Here is a 13,476-nt window from a genome sequence, read left to right as displayed (position 1 = left end):
TTTGGAGTTTAGGGTTCTTGGTGGAATGAGAATTGGCTAGGGCAGGATGATCTGAGCGAGCTCGTGCGAGATCTGGCACGAATTCGGTTGGATCCAATGTCGCAGCAGTGGAAATAGGAGGAAATATCGACGAGCGGCTTGAAATGTCGAAGAATGCAGCTGAATCCAAGGCCTTCCCGGCGTCATTGGCCAAGGCTTCCGCCCCGGCAGCTCCTTCTCCTCCTCCGGCGGCCGCATCCAAAGCCTCGGACTTGGCCAACGGTGTGCATCAGCTAGTGGAGCAAGAGAGAAGGAAATCTGGTGCTAGTCACGAGGAAAGCGTCAATGTGGATGAGTCTAAGCTGTTTGATCACATCCACGCCCATGCTGTCAGGGCTACTGGTGACGAGAAAAGCGGTGCTACCACCACGCAGAGGTAAGAGCTTTCGATTCAGTTCGACGTAGAAGCAAACGATTATTCCAGGAATGAAGCTCGCAAGGAGAGATCACCGAGTAGATCGAGTATAATTGGTGATGTGCTGCAAAACATCGCAGCGGGAGACGAGGAGGGTCGTTCCAGGCAGAGAATTCTTGCATTTGCTGCCAAAAGGTACCATGGTCTACACTCTTTACTTCTTCTTTCGTTCTTACATGTTTTTGTTTGGTTTCCAGATATGCTACTGCAGTGGAGAAAAATCCTCAGGATGCTGATGCTCTATACAACTGGGCGTTGGTGCTCCAGGTTTTCTTTTCTCTTTTCCTGCTCTCGACCTTAAAGTTTTCCGCAGGAAAGCGCTGACAGTATTGGAACTGAGTCTGGGCCTGCTGAGAAAGATGCTCTGCTAGATGAAGCTTGCAGAAAGTATGAAGCAGCAACAAGATTTTGTCCTTCTTTGCACGAGGTGTGATAACTTACGTACACAGTTGTTGTAGCTTACTTGTTATTTTTCTGTAGGCCTTTTATAACTGGGGAATTGCAGTATCCGACCGAGCAAAAATCCGTGGAAGAACTAAGGAAGCAGAGGAACTCTGGAAGCAGGTAGAGTGGATTTTTATTTTTATTTTCTTTAAGCTTGCATATTACTCTTCTGTTCTTTAGGCTTGTCAAAAGTACGACAAATCTGTTCAACTAAACTGGACAAGTCCCCAGGTAAGTTGTGGATCTTCAAAGTTTGCATCGCTGTATTCTCTTGTGTTTTTCCACTCAGGCTTTGAACAACTGGGGGCTTGCTCTTCAGGTACTTCCTCCATCAGTTTACAGTTTATTGCGATATATCTTACTGATCTAGATATACTTCTTACTCAGGAGCTTGGCGCAATTGTTCCTCTAAAAGAAAAACGTGCCATTGTTAAAGTTGCGATAAAGAAGGTGACTGCGCTCTTTTGCGATAAAGAAGCCTGAAATGTTTTCTATGTTAACAGTTTCGAGCAGCTATACGTCTCCGATTTGATTTCCATCGTGCAGTTTACAATCTCGGCACTGTATTGGTGTGTGCTCTCGTTTATTTCAGTAAGATGCTAGTCTTATTTTTTCCTATTGCATGCAGTATGGGCTAGCAGAAGATACCTTGAGAAGTGGAAGGCGTCCTAGCACTCACGAAGGAAGTGCTCCGGAGCTTTATAGTGCGTCTGCGGTGTACATAGCAGCTGCTCATTCGCTGAAACCAGATTATTCAGTATGGCAAGTCTTGGTTTTTTAATGCGTTTTACATTTCCAGTTTTCAGGTCTATAGGAGCGCTCTTCGACTTGTAAGATCAATGGTATAAATCCTAGCTTGTATTAGTGCTTTTTTGACTTCTCTGAACTTACAGCTTCCTCTACCATATTTGAAAGTCGGATACTTGACTGTACCTCCGATTGGGAACCCATTAGCACCTCATAGCGATTGGATAAAGCAGTGGTTTGTCTTGGATCACGAAGCCTTGTATCAGGTCTTATTGATATGCTGTATATTTTTCATGAGAGGAAGCTAATAATTTTTTCCAGATGGAGAAAGTGGACCAAAGATCTCCGACTCTTGGAGCATCCAGCAGCCCGAGTAAAGCGCCTGAGGGATCACATACAAGGAGAGTTGAGGTGCATGACATAGTCTGTGTGTCTCCAACAGCGGATCTTAGCCTTCCTCCTGGCGGTTGCTTCGTCGTTGACACTCCTTCAGGCCAGCATTTCATGGTATCATGTCAGGTTCCAGACGGGTTGGTTGTTTGGGCTCACACCATTCGGGTTGCCTGCAGATTGCTGACAACTGGGAAGCTGTGGACGGCTGGGTGGATGCCATTCGTCTTGTGTACACAATTTTTGTTCGTGGAAAATCGGAAGCTCTTGCCACTGTCTTGACTGCATGAGGCAGCACTTTTGAGCACCTTCATACTTATCGTCCTTTCCTTACAAGGAGGATGACAAAGGAGAAGAAATTCCAGGCTAGGCATCTTTCATATGTCCTTACTAGTTTGATGTGATGATAGGAACAGCTCGATAAAAAACAAGTTCCCAGTTTTCATCTAGCCAATGCTTGCAAAACCGTCTTATTATTTGTCGGTGGCTCGAGTGGCTGGGCCGCGTCCTTCCCGTGCTACGAAGCGAGGCATTTAAGCAAGGTGGTGGAGTGCGGTGTCTTACGAAGTAAGCATGACTTTGGTACGTGTTTCTTTTGTAATTGGTAAGTACTGATCACTGTCTATATTATAGGACTGCGGCAGAAGGTGTGTTGCTGAAAATGAATGCTGGCGTTGACGTTCAGGCTCCAGAGCGTCCAGACACCAAATATGTTTTTGTATGCCTCAAGTGAGGGGAGGACGCGAAACCGGTTGGTAAGAGGTAATTCTGGCAACTTCAGGCTCGAGTTTTATAGCTTCTTTTGTAGGAAGTGGACGACGAGTTTATTCGGTGACTTAATGTCAGCAGGGCGCACCTCTTCACGAGATGGATATTCGATATAATGCGGTGCTCTGGCGCCGGACTTTTAATGGCGTAGTCTTGCACAAGACGAACTAGCAGCACAGCAGCAGCAGCGTTAGAATGCTACACAGCTAGATTGACAACAGTGTGCGGGTTATAAAATCAAACTCTTCTCGAGGCGGAAGCACAACACACACATCCTTTCGGCTTGTTTGCGACCGGGCTCCTCTGATGGCTTCGAAGGTTCTGCTGGCGGCTTGTCTCTCCATCTGCATTGCTGCTGCTGCGAGTGCTAGAGACGGCAAGTTTGGTCCTCGGTTCAGCTACTATGGTGGTGGGGGTGGTGGTAGTGGCGGGGGTGGAGGTGATGTTGGTGGTGGTGGCGGTGATGTTGGTGGTGGCGGCGGTGATTCTGGTGGCTCTGGATCTGTAGGAGGCACACCCGATGTTGGAACGCCACCTGTTGGTGGAACTCCCGACATTGGTGGTCCAGATATTGGAGCCCCGGACGTGGGATCTCCCGACACTGGATCACCAGACGTGGATACGCCTCCGTCATCTGGTTCCGGCTCAGTTGGAGGAGGAGGCTCCGGTGTTCCTTCTTACGGCGGTGGACATGCTCCGCCATCTTCCGGCTCTAGCCCAGTCGGCGGCACTCCATCCGGCCCAGTCGGAGGCACTCCATCCAGCCCAGTCGGAGGCACTCCATCCGGCCCAGTTGGCGGCACTCCATCCGGCCCAGGAGGAAGTGGAACTCCGTCTGGCGGCTTTGGAACTCCAGGAGCTGGAGGCACTCCATCTTATGGCGGAGGCTCGCCGCCAGGAACGGGGTCGGGGAGCTCACCATCGGGTGGAGTTCCATCGTCTGGCGGCGGCGGCGGTGGTGTTGGTGGCGACTGCTCAACGCCGCCAACTTATGGAGGTGGCAGTGGCAGCGGAAGTGGAAGTGGAAGTGGAAGTGGAAGCTCCGGTGGTGCTCCTGGCTCTGGTTACTGAGGATTTCCTTCGTTTTGCTTAGAAATCATCCAAATAATAGTATCTAGCAAGTGGCTAGTTGCATTCCTTGCAATGTTTTTCATCTTGTCCAGCAACATGACCTTTACAAAAGAATGTACTTATCAGGCAAACAAAGGTGGTGGTTTCCTGGCTTTGGTCTCTTGCTCGAGCGCAAAGGCAATCTCCACCAGCTTTGCCTCGCTGCAGCGATTCCCGACGATGGTGATTCCATATGGGAGGCCGTTTAGTGGAGAATATCCCGCGGGAAGGGTTATCGCTGGAAAGCCTCCGATGGAAGCTGGAACCGCGATGGAGCTATCGGCGGGAGCCACAATTGCGTCCAGCTGCAGCTCCTGGAAGATCTTGAGCAGCCCGTCTCTGGTGAGATTAAAGTCCGTGGCAAGAGCGAGCTGATATGCGGCGGTGTCCCGGCCTTGGGTCTGTAAGGACGCATTGAAGATGTCGTCTGGGAACTTGGCAAACTCCTGCCAAATATCCTTGGGGGTTTCAATCTCACAGTCGAGGAGCAAAGAAAATTACCTCGGGCTGTGAAAACCTGTCGAAGTCGAAGATGTCTTGCAAGTTCTTCACGGGTGTTTCCAAGAGGCCACCGAGATACTCCTCGATTTGGATCTTAAAGTCTGTCAGCAGCGTGACAACGTCGGCTTTAAGCGGCGGTGGAAACAGCGCCGTTCCATTGATGATCTCTCCAATGGTTGGAATGGTGACGTTGTCGATGATCACTGCTCCTTTCTTCCTGGAGGAAAGAAACCACGATTAAATCATCCATCGCACACCACAACTTCTTCTCCTTCTTACGTACTTCATGGTGGCAATCGCGTTGTTGATCACTGCTACCTCAAACGATGGAACCTCGTCGAAGAACGGGGATCGAGATATGGCAATGCGTTTGCCGCAGAGGCCATCAGCTTTCAGATGCGAGTGGAATCCATAGTCGGGAAGTTTGCACGCAAAGGTGGCTTTGTCTTTGGGATCGGACCCCACGATCTTGTCCAGCGTCAAGACTGCATCAGCCACAGTCTTCGCCATGGGCCTTGAAAACAAAACAAATACGCAGAATGAGGAGACACACCACCAGCATTCTCTCTTTTACGTACCCAATTGTATCGAAGTTGATGGATATGGGGATCACTCCGCTCCTGCTCGTAAGTCCAACCGTTGGCTTGATGCTCACAACAGCGTTTCGACTTGAAGGACAGATAAGTGATCCTTGCGTCTCGGTGCCCAGAGACACGGACACCAGATTGGCAGCCACGGCAACAGCGGAACCAGTGCTAGAACCGCAAGGATCGCTGTCGAGCGAGTATGGATCCTGGAAGCAGCAAGTCATACAAGCTCAAAGGACGCGGATTTGTTGTTACCTTTGTCTGGTTGCCCCGAGGACTAAAGCCATTTGGAAGCAGCTGGGAGCGGAAGTGCATGAGCTCGCTCAAGTTGGCCTTGCCGAAGATGATGGCTCCCGCCTTTCGGAGCAAGGAAACTACGAAAGCCTCGTCCTTGACGGTGTTTGGAAACAAGGCAAACGATCCGGCGGTGGTGCTGAGACTGTCAGCAGTCGCAATGTTGTCCTTGAGGAGAATTGGAATCCCGTGAAGTCCACCGACGTAGCCACCAGCTGCTGAGCGCTCGGCATCGGCTTGGTCTGCCAGCTTCCACACGTCGGGATTGAGCTCGATGATAGACTTAAGTTGAGGATCGTGTCTCCGCACTCTCTCGATATAGAGCTCGACTAGCTTTCGGGACGTGAGCCCCCTTGCGAATTCATGGTGTATTTCGGCAATGCTTTTCTCCTGCACATCAAACTTGTAGTTATAGCTAGCCTGAGTGCTCAAGAGCATTCCCAGCAAGATCAATGCAGCTAGAGCCATGATACCTGGAACAACACAATTGACCTCTACGTGCTCCAGAGTATAAGTAGTGCGTTGATCAAATGGCCGGCACGCAGAGAAAAACAAACTAGAAAAAGTCACCCAAATTTCAAGTTACCTGGCTGTCTCTACTTGTTTGATTCCTTCGCGTGAGCATTCACAGTTTTCTCTCCAAATGTCTACAAGAAGGAAAAGCACTGCTTGATTAGCAACACTACACCGAAAGGATGCCCAAGAACAGAAAGAAAAGTTATAAGTGAGAACTTTAATGAAGAGGGTATCTTACAACATGTCTTCTCAACCATAGCTGGTACATGACCATGTAAAAAGCGTCGTACTCTCGTGGAGGAGCATGCCATTGAAAATGTCTCCTCGCGTCCAGTACGAGCCTGTGCATTTGCGAGTAGTCTTCGCGGCTAATCCCTGAAAGAATGGCTTTGAGTTTAGGAATGTTGGCTGTGGTTACCACCACCGAGAAGCTCTTCCAGTTGAGAACGCTGCTGAAGGGAAGGTCGTAGTGATTGGCGATGACAACGGGCACGCAGCCGTAGAAGAAGGCATCCCCGAGACGAGCAGTGTTCACTTCGTAGCCTTTGACATGGAGGCAAAACTTGCTCCGGAGCAGCGCCTCGGCATAAGATCCTTGTATACGTGACGGGTACGCGTGAATCTGGGTGTCATTCCGCCAGGTTCTCACAACGTTCGCTCGGACAGGCGAGTTGGATCCACCGGCGAAGAAGGCCAAAACTTTCCTGTCAACTCGGCCACCGTAAGAACCATATAGATACTCGAGGCAAAACAGGAAGAACTAGACGCACCTCTGCTCGATTGTCTTAATCTCTCGGAAACTTTCGCTCCTCGGCCAGATTTGCGGGATGGCCACATCCTTGTGAGGTATGAATCCCTGGACGTAGTAATTCGAGGAGCACACCACCTGGATGGCGTTGAGCTTGACGTGCTGGGCTTTCTCCAGCGCTACCTTGCCAATGGAGTGGCAAGCAACGTAGAAATGGTCGCTGCCGCCAGTTCTGTTCCAGTAAGGCCACCGGTGGCTGATGTTCTTGACGTAATCCCTCACAAACGCCGGCATGCGACCCACGCCAACCTTGGGATCGTTTCGCAGCCTGGTGATCGAGAATGGCATGAAGAACAAGTCGGCCTGCGAGGGATCGTCCGTCACCATGCCACTCCCCGCCAGCGCCTTCTTGAAGTAGGCCTCGCTTGCGTAGTTGCCAGAGGGAGCCGAGCTCGTTGGAAGGAAGATGTGACTGAATGGATCCCGTGGGGAGCAAGGGTAGACAAACACCTTCATGGTGTTCACCATGTCGCGGTAGTCGTCGAGGAAAGCTCTCCGTGAATGGTAAGGTCCATTGTCAGCTATGGTGTCAATCACTCGCAAGCTCTCACGCTGAGCTAGAGCCTGAGCTAGAGCTGGAGATGGAAGGAAGATCTTTTCTTTCATGCCTTGCTCTGGGTGCCTTCGATCTTTCTCCAACGAAGATGATTGAGATTCCACCGAAGAGAGACGCTGCTCTTCTTGCTGCTCATGTTGATCCCAAGGCTCAGCCCGCGGCGGAAGATCGGGCGAATCGGACACGACGAGTGCCATCCGAGCGATGGAGCAAGCGGCGAGGAGGAAGACGAGGCCGAGAATCCATCGCCTGGCGCTACAGCTGCTGCTCGACTCGGCATCCTTACCTCGCCGCCGAGCGGGCGCTCCAGAGTGATCAGACGCCATAGCTGCGACAGAGGAGGAAGTGGCGTGTTGTAGCGCACCGTTGACACGGACACATTTGGAGCCATCTTGCCTCCCCGCTACGAGTCACTGCCATGGTCGTGGTGACTTCGGAGGAAAGAGCCCTAAAGAAACAATATGCAAAGTTGACGTGGCATTTTAGATTCTTTACCCTTGACATCATGATGATTCCAAGCTGGGCTGTCGGGAAGAATTTCACCGCGGTAAGAATTCGAGTGTGTTCTTTTTTTGCTTTCAATGTTTCTGGTGTTACACGCAATCGGTAAAACGAGCTCCTCTGATATGGGAACTCTCATCTGTGTAGAAGAATTACTGCGCTACTGTAAAGTATGGCTGTTCGTAACGCTCAATCCAAAACTTCTTGATTTTTTTTTCTGGTTTTTTTTTCCTTACGTGAATGTGATTATCCTGTCTGTGATCCCGCTTCTGCAGAGAGGGCACTCGGTGCAAGCAATTGCACACGATTTGCACACTGAAAGGAAACAATGGCGAGAAATCAGTGAAAAGAACGATTAGACACGAGACTTACAGCAAAAGTGGCGACAGGGAAGGAGAACAGCGGCAGTGGGGGCCTCGAAGCAGACTTTACAGACGTGGCCATTCCTTTCTTCCTCGAGCAGCAAGTGTTGGACCCCAATACTTGACAGTGAGTCCGCTTGGGATCTTGACAATGCTCGCTCTTCCATGCTTCGTCGCTTCTCTCTCTCAAGCCTTTCTTGCGCCTTGGTCTATACAAGACAAGTATGTGACGTTTACACCAAGAAAAAAGAGAGGGAGAGAAAAAAAAAAAGAAAAACCTTGGCTTGGCACAGTCTTGTCAAAGCCTCAACGTGTAGATTTTGGAGACTTTCGAGGGCTGAAAGGTCCAAGCTTTCCAAGTTCTCTCCCTGAGTATATGTCAAGGAGTCAGTAAGAAAATCGGCCCAAGACTTAATTAAATTGCCACTTACTTTGAGTTGGGAGTTCCCGAGCTCCAGTTCTGCCACTTTGGTTCTTGCAGCTTCAAGTTGGCATTGCAACTCCTCGACTGGGCTCTCGTCCTCGACGTGTGCATTGTTTTTAGAAGTGAGCAGCCCGGACTCTAAGCCATTCCCGTTGCCTAGGATCTCGAACTCGTCTCGTTCTTTCTCTTGCTTCACCTTTGCTACCAGAACCCACATTCCTGCGAGATCATTCTCCAAGTCCGCCTCCCGCTCCTTCCCTTCTTCGATTCTCCTGTTTAGAGTGGCCTCGTTCTGTTCCAAGCTCGCCACCTTCCGTTTAGCCTCTGATAACTCAGCTCTCAGCTGCTGGATCATATCTTGATCCATGCTCACGCCCTCCCTTCTACTCTTCTCTTCGCCGGCAGCTTTCGAGCGGAGAGCCTCCACCTCAGTCGAGAGCTTTGCGTTTTGAGCGGACAGCTTGGTTACTTCCTCTGCCAAGCCTTTGAGCTCCACGGCAGCCGCCGTTGCAAGCTCTTTCGCGTACGCTGCCTCGTCCATAAGCTTTTGGCCTTTGGCTTCCAGCATAGTCTTCTCTTCGGCCAAACGCGTCTTTTCTAGCTTCAACTTTTCAATCTCGTTCATCTGGAAAAGAACAACACTTAGAAGATGTTATATACATACTAAAGCTATTACCACACTACCTGTGAAAACAGCTGAGATTGCAGAGGAAAGCCAGCTCCGGGAATAATCTTTGAAGCAAAGCCTTGGGCAAAGTTAGCATCACCTCCGTTCTCAACCATTCTCAGCTCCCGGGACAAGTCAACGTCATTCAGCCACTCGCTAGTTTCTTCCGAATCGAAGAAACTATGCCCTTTCTTGTGGCTATCAGATCCAGCTTTCTTGTGAATGGACGCTTTTTTCTCGGCAACAGCTTGCTGAAGCTGTTGTTTGAGGGAGTGGATTGTAGATTGCAGTTCAGTGTTCTCAACGTTCTGAAATAAAGGGCACAATGTAAGACGTAATAGCCGTCTTCCTTGTTACCTTGGATTGCAGTTGTTCTTGCAGAATGCGGTTGTCTGCTGCTTTTATCTGAAAAAATCGAAGCATGAGTCTAATGTATACTGCTACCACTGTATACCTCCAGCTCAAAAGATTTCTCGTTTAATTGACTGGTAAGCTTCATCATCGTCTGAAAAGCAATTGCTTGGTAAAAGAAGAAGGAAACGTAAAACGAAAAAGGCTGCATACCTGGGACAATTGCGGCGTGTTGGCAGGCGCATTTTCTACACTTCCTAAAATCCTTCGCTCCAATACCTGCATTTGTTGCCTCTTCATAGAAATTTCTTCCTTAAGTCTCTTCATTTGAACCTTAGAATAAACAGATGGATTTAGTTATGCAAAAGAGAAAAAGGTAAACGCTTACTTGAATATCTCCATCATCTGGTGTCAAAGCGGACTGTTCGGAGAGCCTCTTGAGTGAACTGCTGCAGAATGCGACTTCGCCAGCAAGCATCTTGACTTGCTCTTTTAAAAGATCCATTTGGTCCGCCATTGTGGTTCCCGTCTGTGATAGAGACCACTATCAGTACCTTAAAAGTGAATCAGTAGCTTTCATACATACAGGTGGGGGCCTTCGACCGTAGACCGCAGCACTGAAGAGTTCACCAGCTTGAGTAGGCTCCAGAAAAGCATCTGCAAGCTCGTCGCTTTTTACTCTCATGAGGGGCTTTCGCTTCGTGGCCGTGTTGTCATCTAAACGTCCGGTTGGAGAAGGGATGTCGGAGTCTGTGCGGCTGTGAAGTTGCTCGTGTTTCTAGCATAAACAAGATTCTCACTAAAAACTTGGCATAGCTTCGAGATTGTTTTACCTTGGTTTTGAACCATCCAAGCATTCCGCGCTTCTTCGGCTTCTTGTCATCCTTGTGAACATCATCGCCGTTTGCACTTTCTGATTTCCCATCCGATGATAATTCCGGCAAGTCGACATCAAGTTCGTCGTCTTCGTCGCCAATAAACCCGCGTCTTTTATCGGGTAGATATGCAAGCTGAAAATGGAAGTATGTGAGAGAGCGTAGCCAGCTACCAGATAAAAGACAAGAACACACTACACACCTCTTCCTCTCCAAAAGAATATCGCCGGCGGTGTGTGGGACGATCTGGAAGATTTGGAATGGTGTTCTTTGTAGACACCAATATAAGCTTGGTGAGCCTCTGAATCCGGCCCAGTAATGCAGCTTTGGCTTGCTCTTCTTCTTCGAGCCGCGATTGTAGCTTGACTTGTCCAGCTTCCAACTGCAAAAGTTTCCCCTTTAAACATGTTCTCGCAACTTTTGTATCAACAAACCTGTTGACGAAGTTGGATGACGTCATCGTTTGTGCCTTCCACAAATGGTTTTCCAACCATGCCTTTCCGTAGCTGCTCCAGCTCTTGTTTTAGGCTTGTTATCTCTTTCTGGTACTTTTTGATCAACGACTTCTCATCAAGAATCTGGAGAGAGAGAGAGAGAGAGAGAAAATGATAAGCGAATATTAGCATGGATCTCACCTTGTTCGCGGAAGAGTGAAGCTCCACATGTTTGGCACGATGAGCAAACTTGAGGGTGTTGTGTGTCTCCTCATTGCTGCTTGATGCAGGTGTGACTGTGCAGATTAACTGGACAAGTTTTGCGACTTATATCAGAATGACAAGAAATGCTCAGAGCTGTACCGACACACGCCCGTGGCCACTCAAGGACGATTGCAAAAGCCTTGTTAGTTTAGAATCCCGGTAAGGTATATGAGAAGATTTCCCGTCTGTCAATTTGGATATTACCTGATAGAAACAAAAGACAAAAGATTATTCTAGCTACTAGCAGATTGCTCTTACCGTGCCAAGTGTTAGCAAGCTTTTGTTAATGTAGGAGCCTTCCTTCCTTCGCAAGCCAACTGTTTCCGCCTTTGAGCTTTCAGAACCGGCCAAGTCGATAAGATTCTGTCGGTCAAAAGAAAGTTCAGTCATCTAATGTAAATCCTTTTTACTAGACACTCACGAGTTGAGAAAGAGTAACTTCCTCCTCTCGACTTCCTTCTCCTCGCGCACTGCTCTCCACAGTCTTGTATAAATGAACGACGTTAGACAAATAAAGAGGATGAATATAATCACGTCAGGGACCGACCAGAGTAAAAATCGTGTGACTCCGGCTGCTCATCAAGTTGAGGTTGTTGGATCCAACATGACGATGCTCTATAAACAAAAAGGCTGTCAAGATATTTCAATTCTCAGATTATGCCCGTGTACCTTCTCCGGTGGCAATCAATGAGAGTGCGTGAGCAGGAGATAACACAACTTCTTCTTTTATACCCTCCACATATGTGCCCTGCAAGCCACTTTGAATACCAGAATTATATACAGCAGGCCTAAGTGTCAATACAGAAACTTACATGAGAATCCTCCCGAACTCTCAGATTTTGTCCAGCTGGGTTGAGCAAGTCGTTGATAACCTGCGTAAGACGTGAGCCAACACGGCTAACATTTTCTCAGCCACAAACCTCGTTGTAAATCTCGAGATAGGACACCCGCAAGAGGAACTCTCTTCCTGGCGACTGCATAGTACCATAAGGATATAGCAAGGAAATAAAAGACAAGATTAGAATCTACACCTCTTGTATTATATTGAAGACGTCCTTCACTGCCAAAGGTATAATTCCTGGAGATTTCTGATCGCCCTGTCAACAGAGAACAAGAACCAAATGACCTGGGACGGACGGAAAACTGTCAAAACACTTACGTGCATTGTATGTGTCTTGCCGCTGCTGGTGACTCCATACGCAAAGACAGTTCCTGGGAGAGGCGACAAAGGTTGAGCGATAAGTAGAAAGAGGCCTACGTACGAAAATACCATTAACTCCCTCCATCGCGCCACTAACAACCTGTTGAGCTGCAATGTCATAAACACCTCGCGTCGTTGTTGCTGGTCCAAACACTTTATCTGTTTGCAGGCAGTCCAGCCCGTTCAAGACAAGATCTCCTTTCTTTCCGAGGACTTACCAAACGCATAAACGGTAGAGGCGTTGTATTCGCTGCAAACAGACGTATCCCCGTCGGCGTACCACGCAACCTCATCACCCTTCTGAATTTCTCTGGAGCTGCGCAAAACAAGCCAGTTGTAAGCTTGTGATGCTCCAAAAGGAACAAAGTAAAAGTGGAAAGGCCATAAACTCGGAAGAGTAGCGAGCGAGCTCTTGATTGACTAGAGAGCCACCACTTACTTGAGAGGTCGAAATCGCACGGTGACAGTGACATTCTCCTTGTTGAATTTGGTGGTGCCGCTGCCCAAGTCGGAGGACGATGATGTGGTGGTGGTGGTGGAGGAGGAGAACGAAGCCGAGAGCGTGGAGCTGGGGCTGTTGAGCTTGGAGAGGGCCTGCATTCTGGGCGGAGGAGGGAGCGACGAAGCTCTAGCAACAGTGGACGATGGCGGCTGCCTAGATCCTGAATTCAGCGACGGAAGAACCGGGGGCTTTCCATTGGCAGCCGCGGAGGTGGGCGGCTTGTAGCGCATCGGGGATCTCGACCTCGCAGCCATGGCCGGAGCTCCTCTGAAAAGAATAAGCTAACTCGACTGCTACCTACATGGTGAGCTGTGTAAGCCCCTTTGGCGCTAGGATCAGCGGCCCAACCTGTGTGACAATCGAGGATCGAGCTTGCTTCCTCCCGCTGACCATGAATCGAGGGAGGCCGGGGCAAAAAATAAGAAGAATAGAAAAGCTTGAGCAATAGTAGAGAGGTCGGCAACGGAACCGGCGCCGCCAGTGACCCAACAAAGACGAGCAAAGCGAAGAATGAGAATGAATGGCCCCACCCGTTTGCCGTTGCGTCAAGGCAGGGGTTTAGGGTTTGTGCCAGTGGAAAATTAGCTTAGCCATCGCCGCTAGCTCGCCCATTACCGTTTGTTTCGTCTCGGTGTGTGCCACTCCCTCCCATGACGGAGGAACGAGTTGTTGGATTGCAAGCATCGCGAGCGTGGGTGCAACGTTAACACCCAAACCACC

At 49.3% G+C, this 13,476-nt stretch overlaps 5 protein-coding genes across 6 annotated transcripts; 2 read left to right on the top strand and 3 right to left on the bottom strand.

Moving 5' to 3' along the window:
* The first annotated feature begins 19 nt into the window (after positions 1–19).
* On the top strand, positions 20–2,484 carry LOC9644923 (protein HLB1). The gene is made up of 14 exons (XM_002984205.2): positions 20–415; positions 464–589; positions 652–721; positions 768–881; positions 935–1,018; positions 1,079–1,129; positions 1,188–1,217; positions 1,286–1,348; positions 1,402–1,467; positions 1,527–1,655; positions 1,705–1,740; positions 1,792–1,911; positions 1,967–2,152; positions 2,215–2,484. The coding sequence occupies exons 1-14, from the start codon at positions 144–146 to the stop codon at positions 2,323–2,325; spliced, it is 1,458 nt and encodes a 485-aa protein (XP_002984251.2). The 5' UTR covers positions 20–143; the 3' UTR covers positions 2,326–2,484.
* A 74-nt stretch (positions 2,485–2,558) lies between these two features.
* On the top strand, positions 2,559–3,947 carry LOC112351391 (keratin, type II cytoskeletal 1-like). Its single transcript, XM_024689250.1, has 3 exons — positions 2,559–2,617; positions 2,669–2,797; positions 2,844–3,947. The coding sequence occupies exon 3, from the start codon at positions 3,110–3,112 to the stop codon at positions 3,872–3,874; it is 765 nt and encodes a 254-aa protein (XP_024545018.1). The 5' UTR covers positions 2,559–2,617; positions 2,669–2,797; positions 2,844–3,109; the 3' UTR covers positions 3,875–3,947.
* LOC9644922 (probable amidase At4g34880) lies at positions 3,903–5,926 on the bottom strand. Its single transcript, XM_024689218.1, has 7 exons — positions 5,882–5,926; positions 5,769–5,789; positions 5,257–5,685; positions 4,993–5,207; positions 4,698–4,928; positions 4,415–4,631; positions 3,903–4,359 (listed from the first exon to the last, which is right to left on the bottom strand). Exons 1-7 carry the CDS (start codon positions 5,918–5,920, stop codon positions 3,997–3,999), a joined length of 1,515 nt encoding a protein of 504 aa, XP_024544986.1. The 5' UTR covers positions 5,921–5,926; the 3' UTR covers positions 3,903–3,996.
* Positions 5,927–6,007: 81 nt separating this feature from the next.
* On the bottom strand, positions 6,008–7,644 carry LOC9644921 (probable glycosyltransferase At5g03795). The gene is made up of 2 exons (XM_002984089.2): positions 6,582–7,644; positions 6,008–6,515 (listed from the first exon to the last, which is right to left on the bottom strand). Exons 1-2 carry the CDS (start codon positions 7,499–7,501, stop codon positions 6,029–6,031), a joined length of 1,407 nt encoding a protein of 468 aa, XP_002984135.2. The 5' UTR covers positions 7,502–7,644; the 3' UTR covers positions 6,008–6,028.
* A 79-nt stretch (positions 7,645–7,723) lies between these two features.
* On the bottom strand, positions 7,724–13,264 carry LOC9643890 (kinesin-like protein KIN-7C, mitochondrial). Of its 2 annotated transcripts, XM_024689203.1 has the most exons (27): positions 13,105–13,264; positions 12,694–13,053; positions 12,473–12,570; positions 12,324–12,413; positions 12,213–12,265; positions 12,085–12,150; positions 11,974–12,027; positions 11,866–11,925; positions 11,723–11,801; positions 11,601–11,668; positions 11,475–11,537; positions 11,312–11,416; positions 11,153–11,257; positions 10,991–11,098; positions 10,790–10,933; positions 10,558–10,737; positions 10,314–10,490; positions 10,067–10,258; positions 9,869–10,009; positions 9,694–9,813; positions 9,584–9,634; positions 9,487–9,534; positions 9,147–9,437; positions 8,470–9,087; positions 8,317–8,406; positions 8,049–8,247; positions 7,724–7,991 (listed from the first exon to the last, which is right to left on the bottom strand). In XM_024689203.1, the coding sequence occupies exons 2-27, from the start codon at positions 13,008–13,010 to the stop codon at positions 7,909–7,911; spliced, it is 3,600 nt and encodes a 1,199-aa protein (XP_024544971.1). In that variant the 5' UTR covers positions 13,011–13,053; positions 13,105–13,264; the 3' UTR covers positions 7,724–7,908. The 2 variants fall into 2 exon arrangements, with proteins under 2 accessions (XP_024544971.1, XP_024544970.1); XM_024689202.1 differs by having other exon boundaries at positions 12,694–13,264.
* Between the last annotated feature and the right edge of the window lie 212 nt (positions 13,265–13,476).

Source organism: Selaginella moellendorffii, unplaced genomic scaffold, assembly GCF_000143415.4.
Source record: "Selaginella moellendorffii unplaced genomic scaffold, v1.0 SELMOscaffold_61, whole genome shotgun sequence".
In the NCBI taxonomy this organism is placed as follows: Eukaryota; Viridiplantae; Streptophyta; class Lycopodiopsida; order Selaginellales; family Selaginellaceae; genus Selaginella; species Selaginella moellendorffii.
The sequence above is the reverse complement of the archived record's forward strand: the minus strand, read 5'-3'. Positions and strand labels throughout refer to the sequence as shown.

Bases quoted from the DNA above. Each gene is read 5' to 3' on its own strand.
- LOC9644923 (XM_002984205.2), top strand. From the start codon at position 144: ATGTCGAAGAATGCAGCTGAATCCAAGGCCTTCCCGGCGTCATTGGCC. The intron at 1,019-1,078 runs GTAGAGTGGATT...TCTGTTCTTTAG, and splicing joins CAGAGGAACTCTGGAAGCAG to GCTTGTCAAAAGTACGACAA. The intron at 1,349-1,401 runs GTGACTGCGCTC...CTATGTTAACAG, and splicing joins TTAAAGTTGCGATAAAGAAG to TTTCGAGCAGCTATACGTCT.
- LOC112351391 (XM_024689250.1), top strand. From the start codon at position 3,110: ATGGCTTCGAAGGTTCTGCTGGCGGCTTGTCTCTCCATCTGCATTGCT.
- LOC9644922 (XM_024689218.1), bottom strand. From the start codon at position 5,920: ATGCTCACGCGAAGGAATCAAACAAGTAGAGACAGCCAG. The intron at 5,686-5,768 runs GTATCATGGCTC...TTTGATGTGCAG, and splicing joins GGTCAATTGTGTTGTTCCAG to GAGAAAAGCATTGCCGAAAT. The intron at 4,929-4,992 runs GTACGTAAAAGA...TTTGTTTTCAAG, and splicing joins ATCAACTTCGATACAATTGG to GCCCATGGCGAAGACTGTGG.
- LOC9644921 (XM_002984089.2), bottom strand. From the start codon at position 7,501: ATGGCGTCTGATCACTCTGGAGCGCCCGCTCGGCGGCGAGGTAAGGAT. The intron at 6,516-6,581 runs GTGCGTCTAGTT...CCGAGTTGACAG, and splicing joins ATTAAGACAATCGAGCAGAG to GAAAGTTTTGGCCTTCTTCG.
- LOC9643890 (XM_024689202.1), bottom strand. From the start codon at position 13,010: ATGGCTGCGAGGTCGAGATCCCCGATGCGCTACAAGCCGCCCACCTCC. The intron at 11,802-11,865 runs GTAAGTTTCTGT...AGTGGCTTGCAG, and splicing joins GAGTTCGGGAGGATTCTCAT to GGCACATATGTGGAGGGTAT. The intron at 11,538-11,600 runs GTCGGTCCCTGA...CATTTATACAAG, and splicing joins GTCACACGATTTTTACTCTG to ACTGTGGAGAGCAGTGCGCG.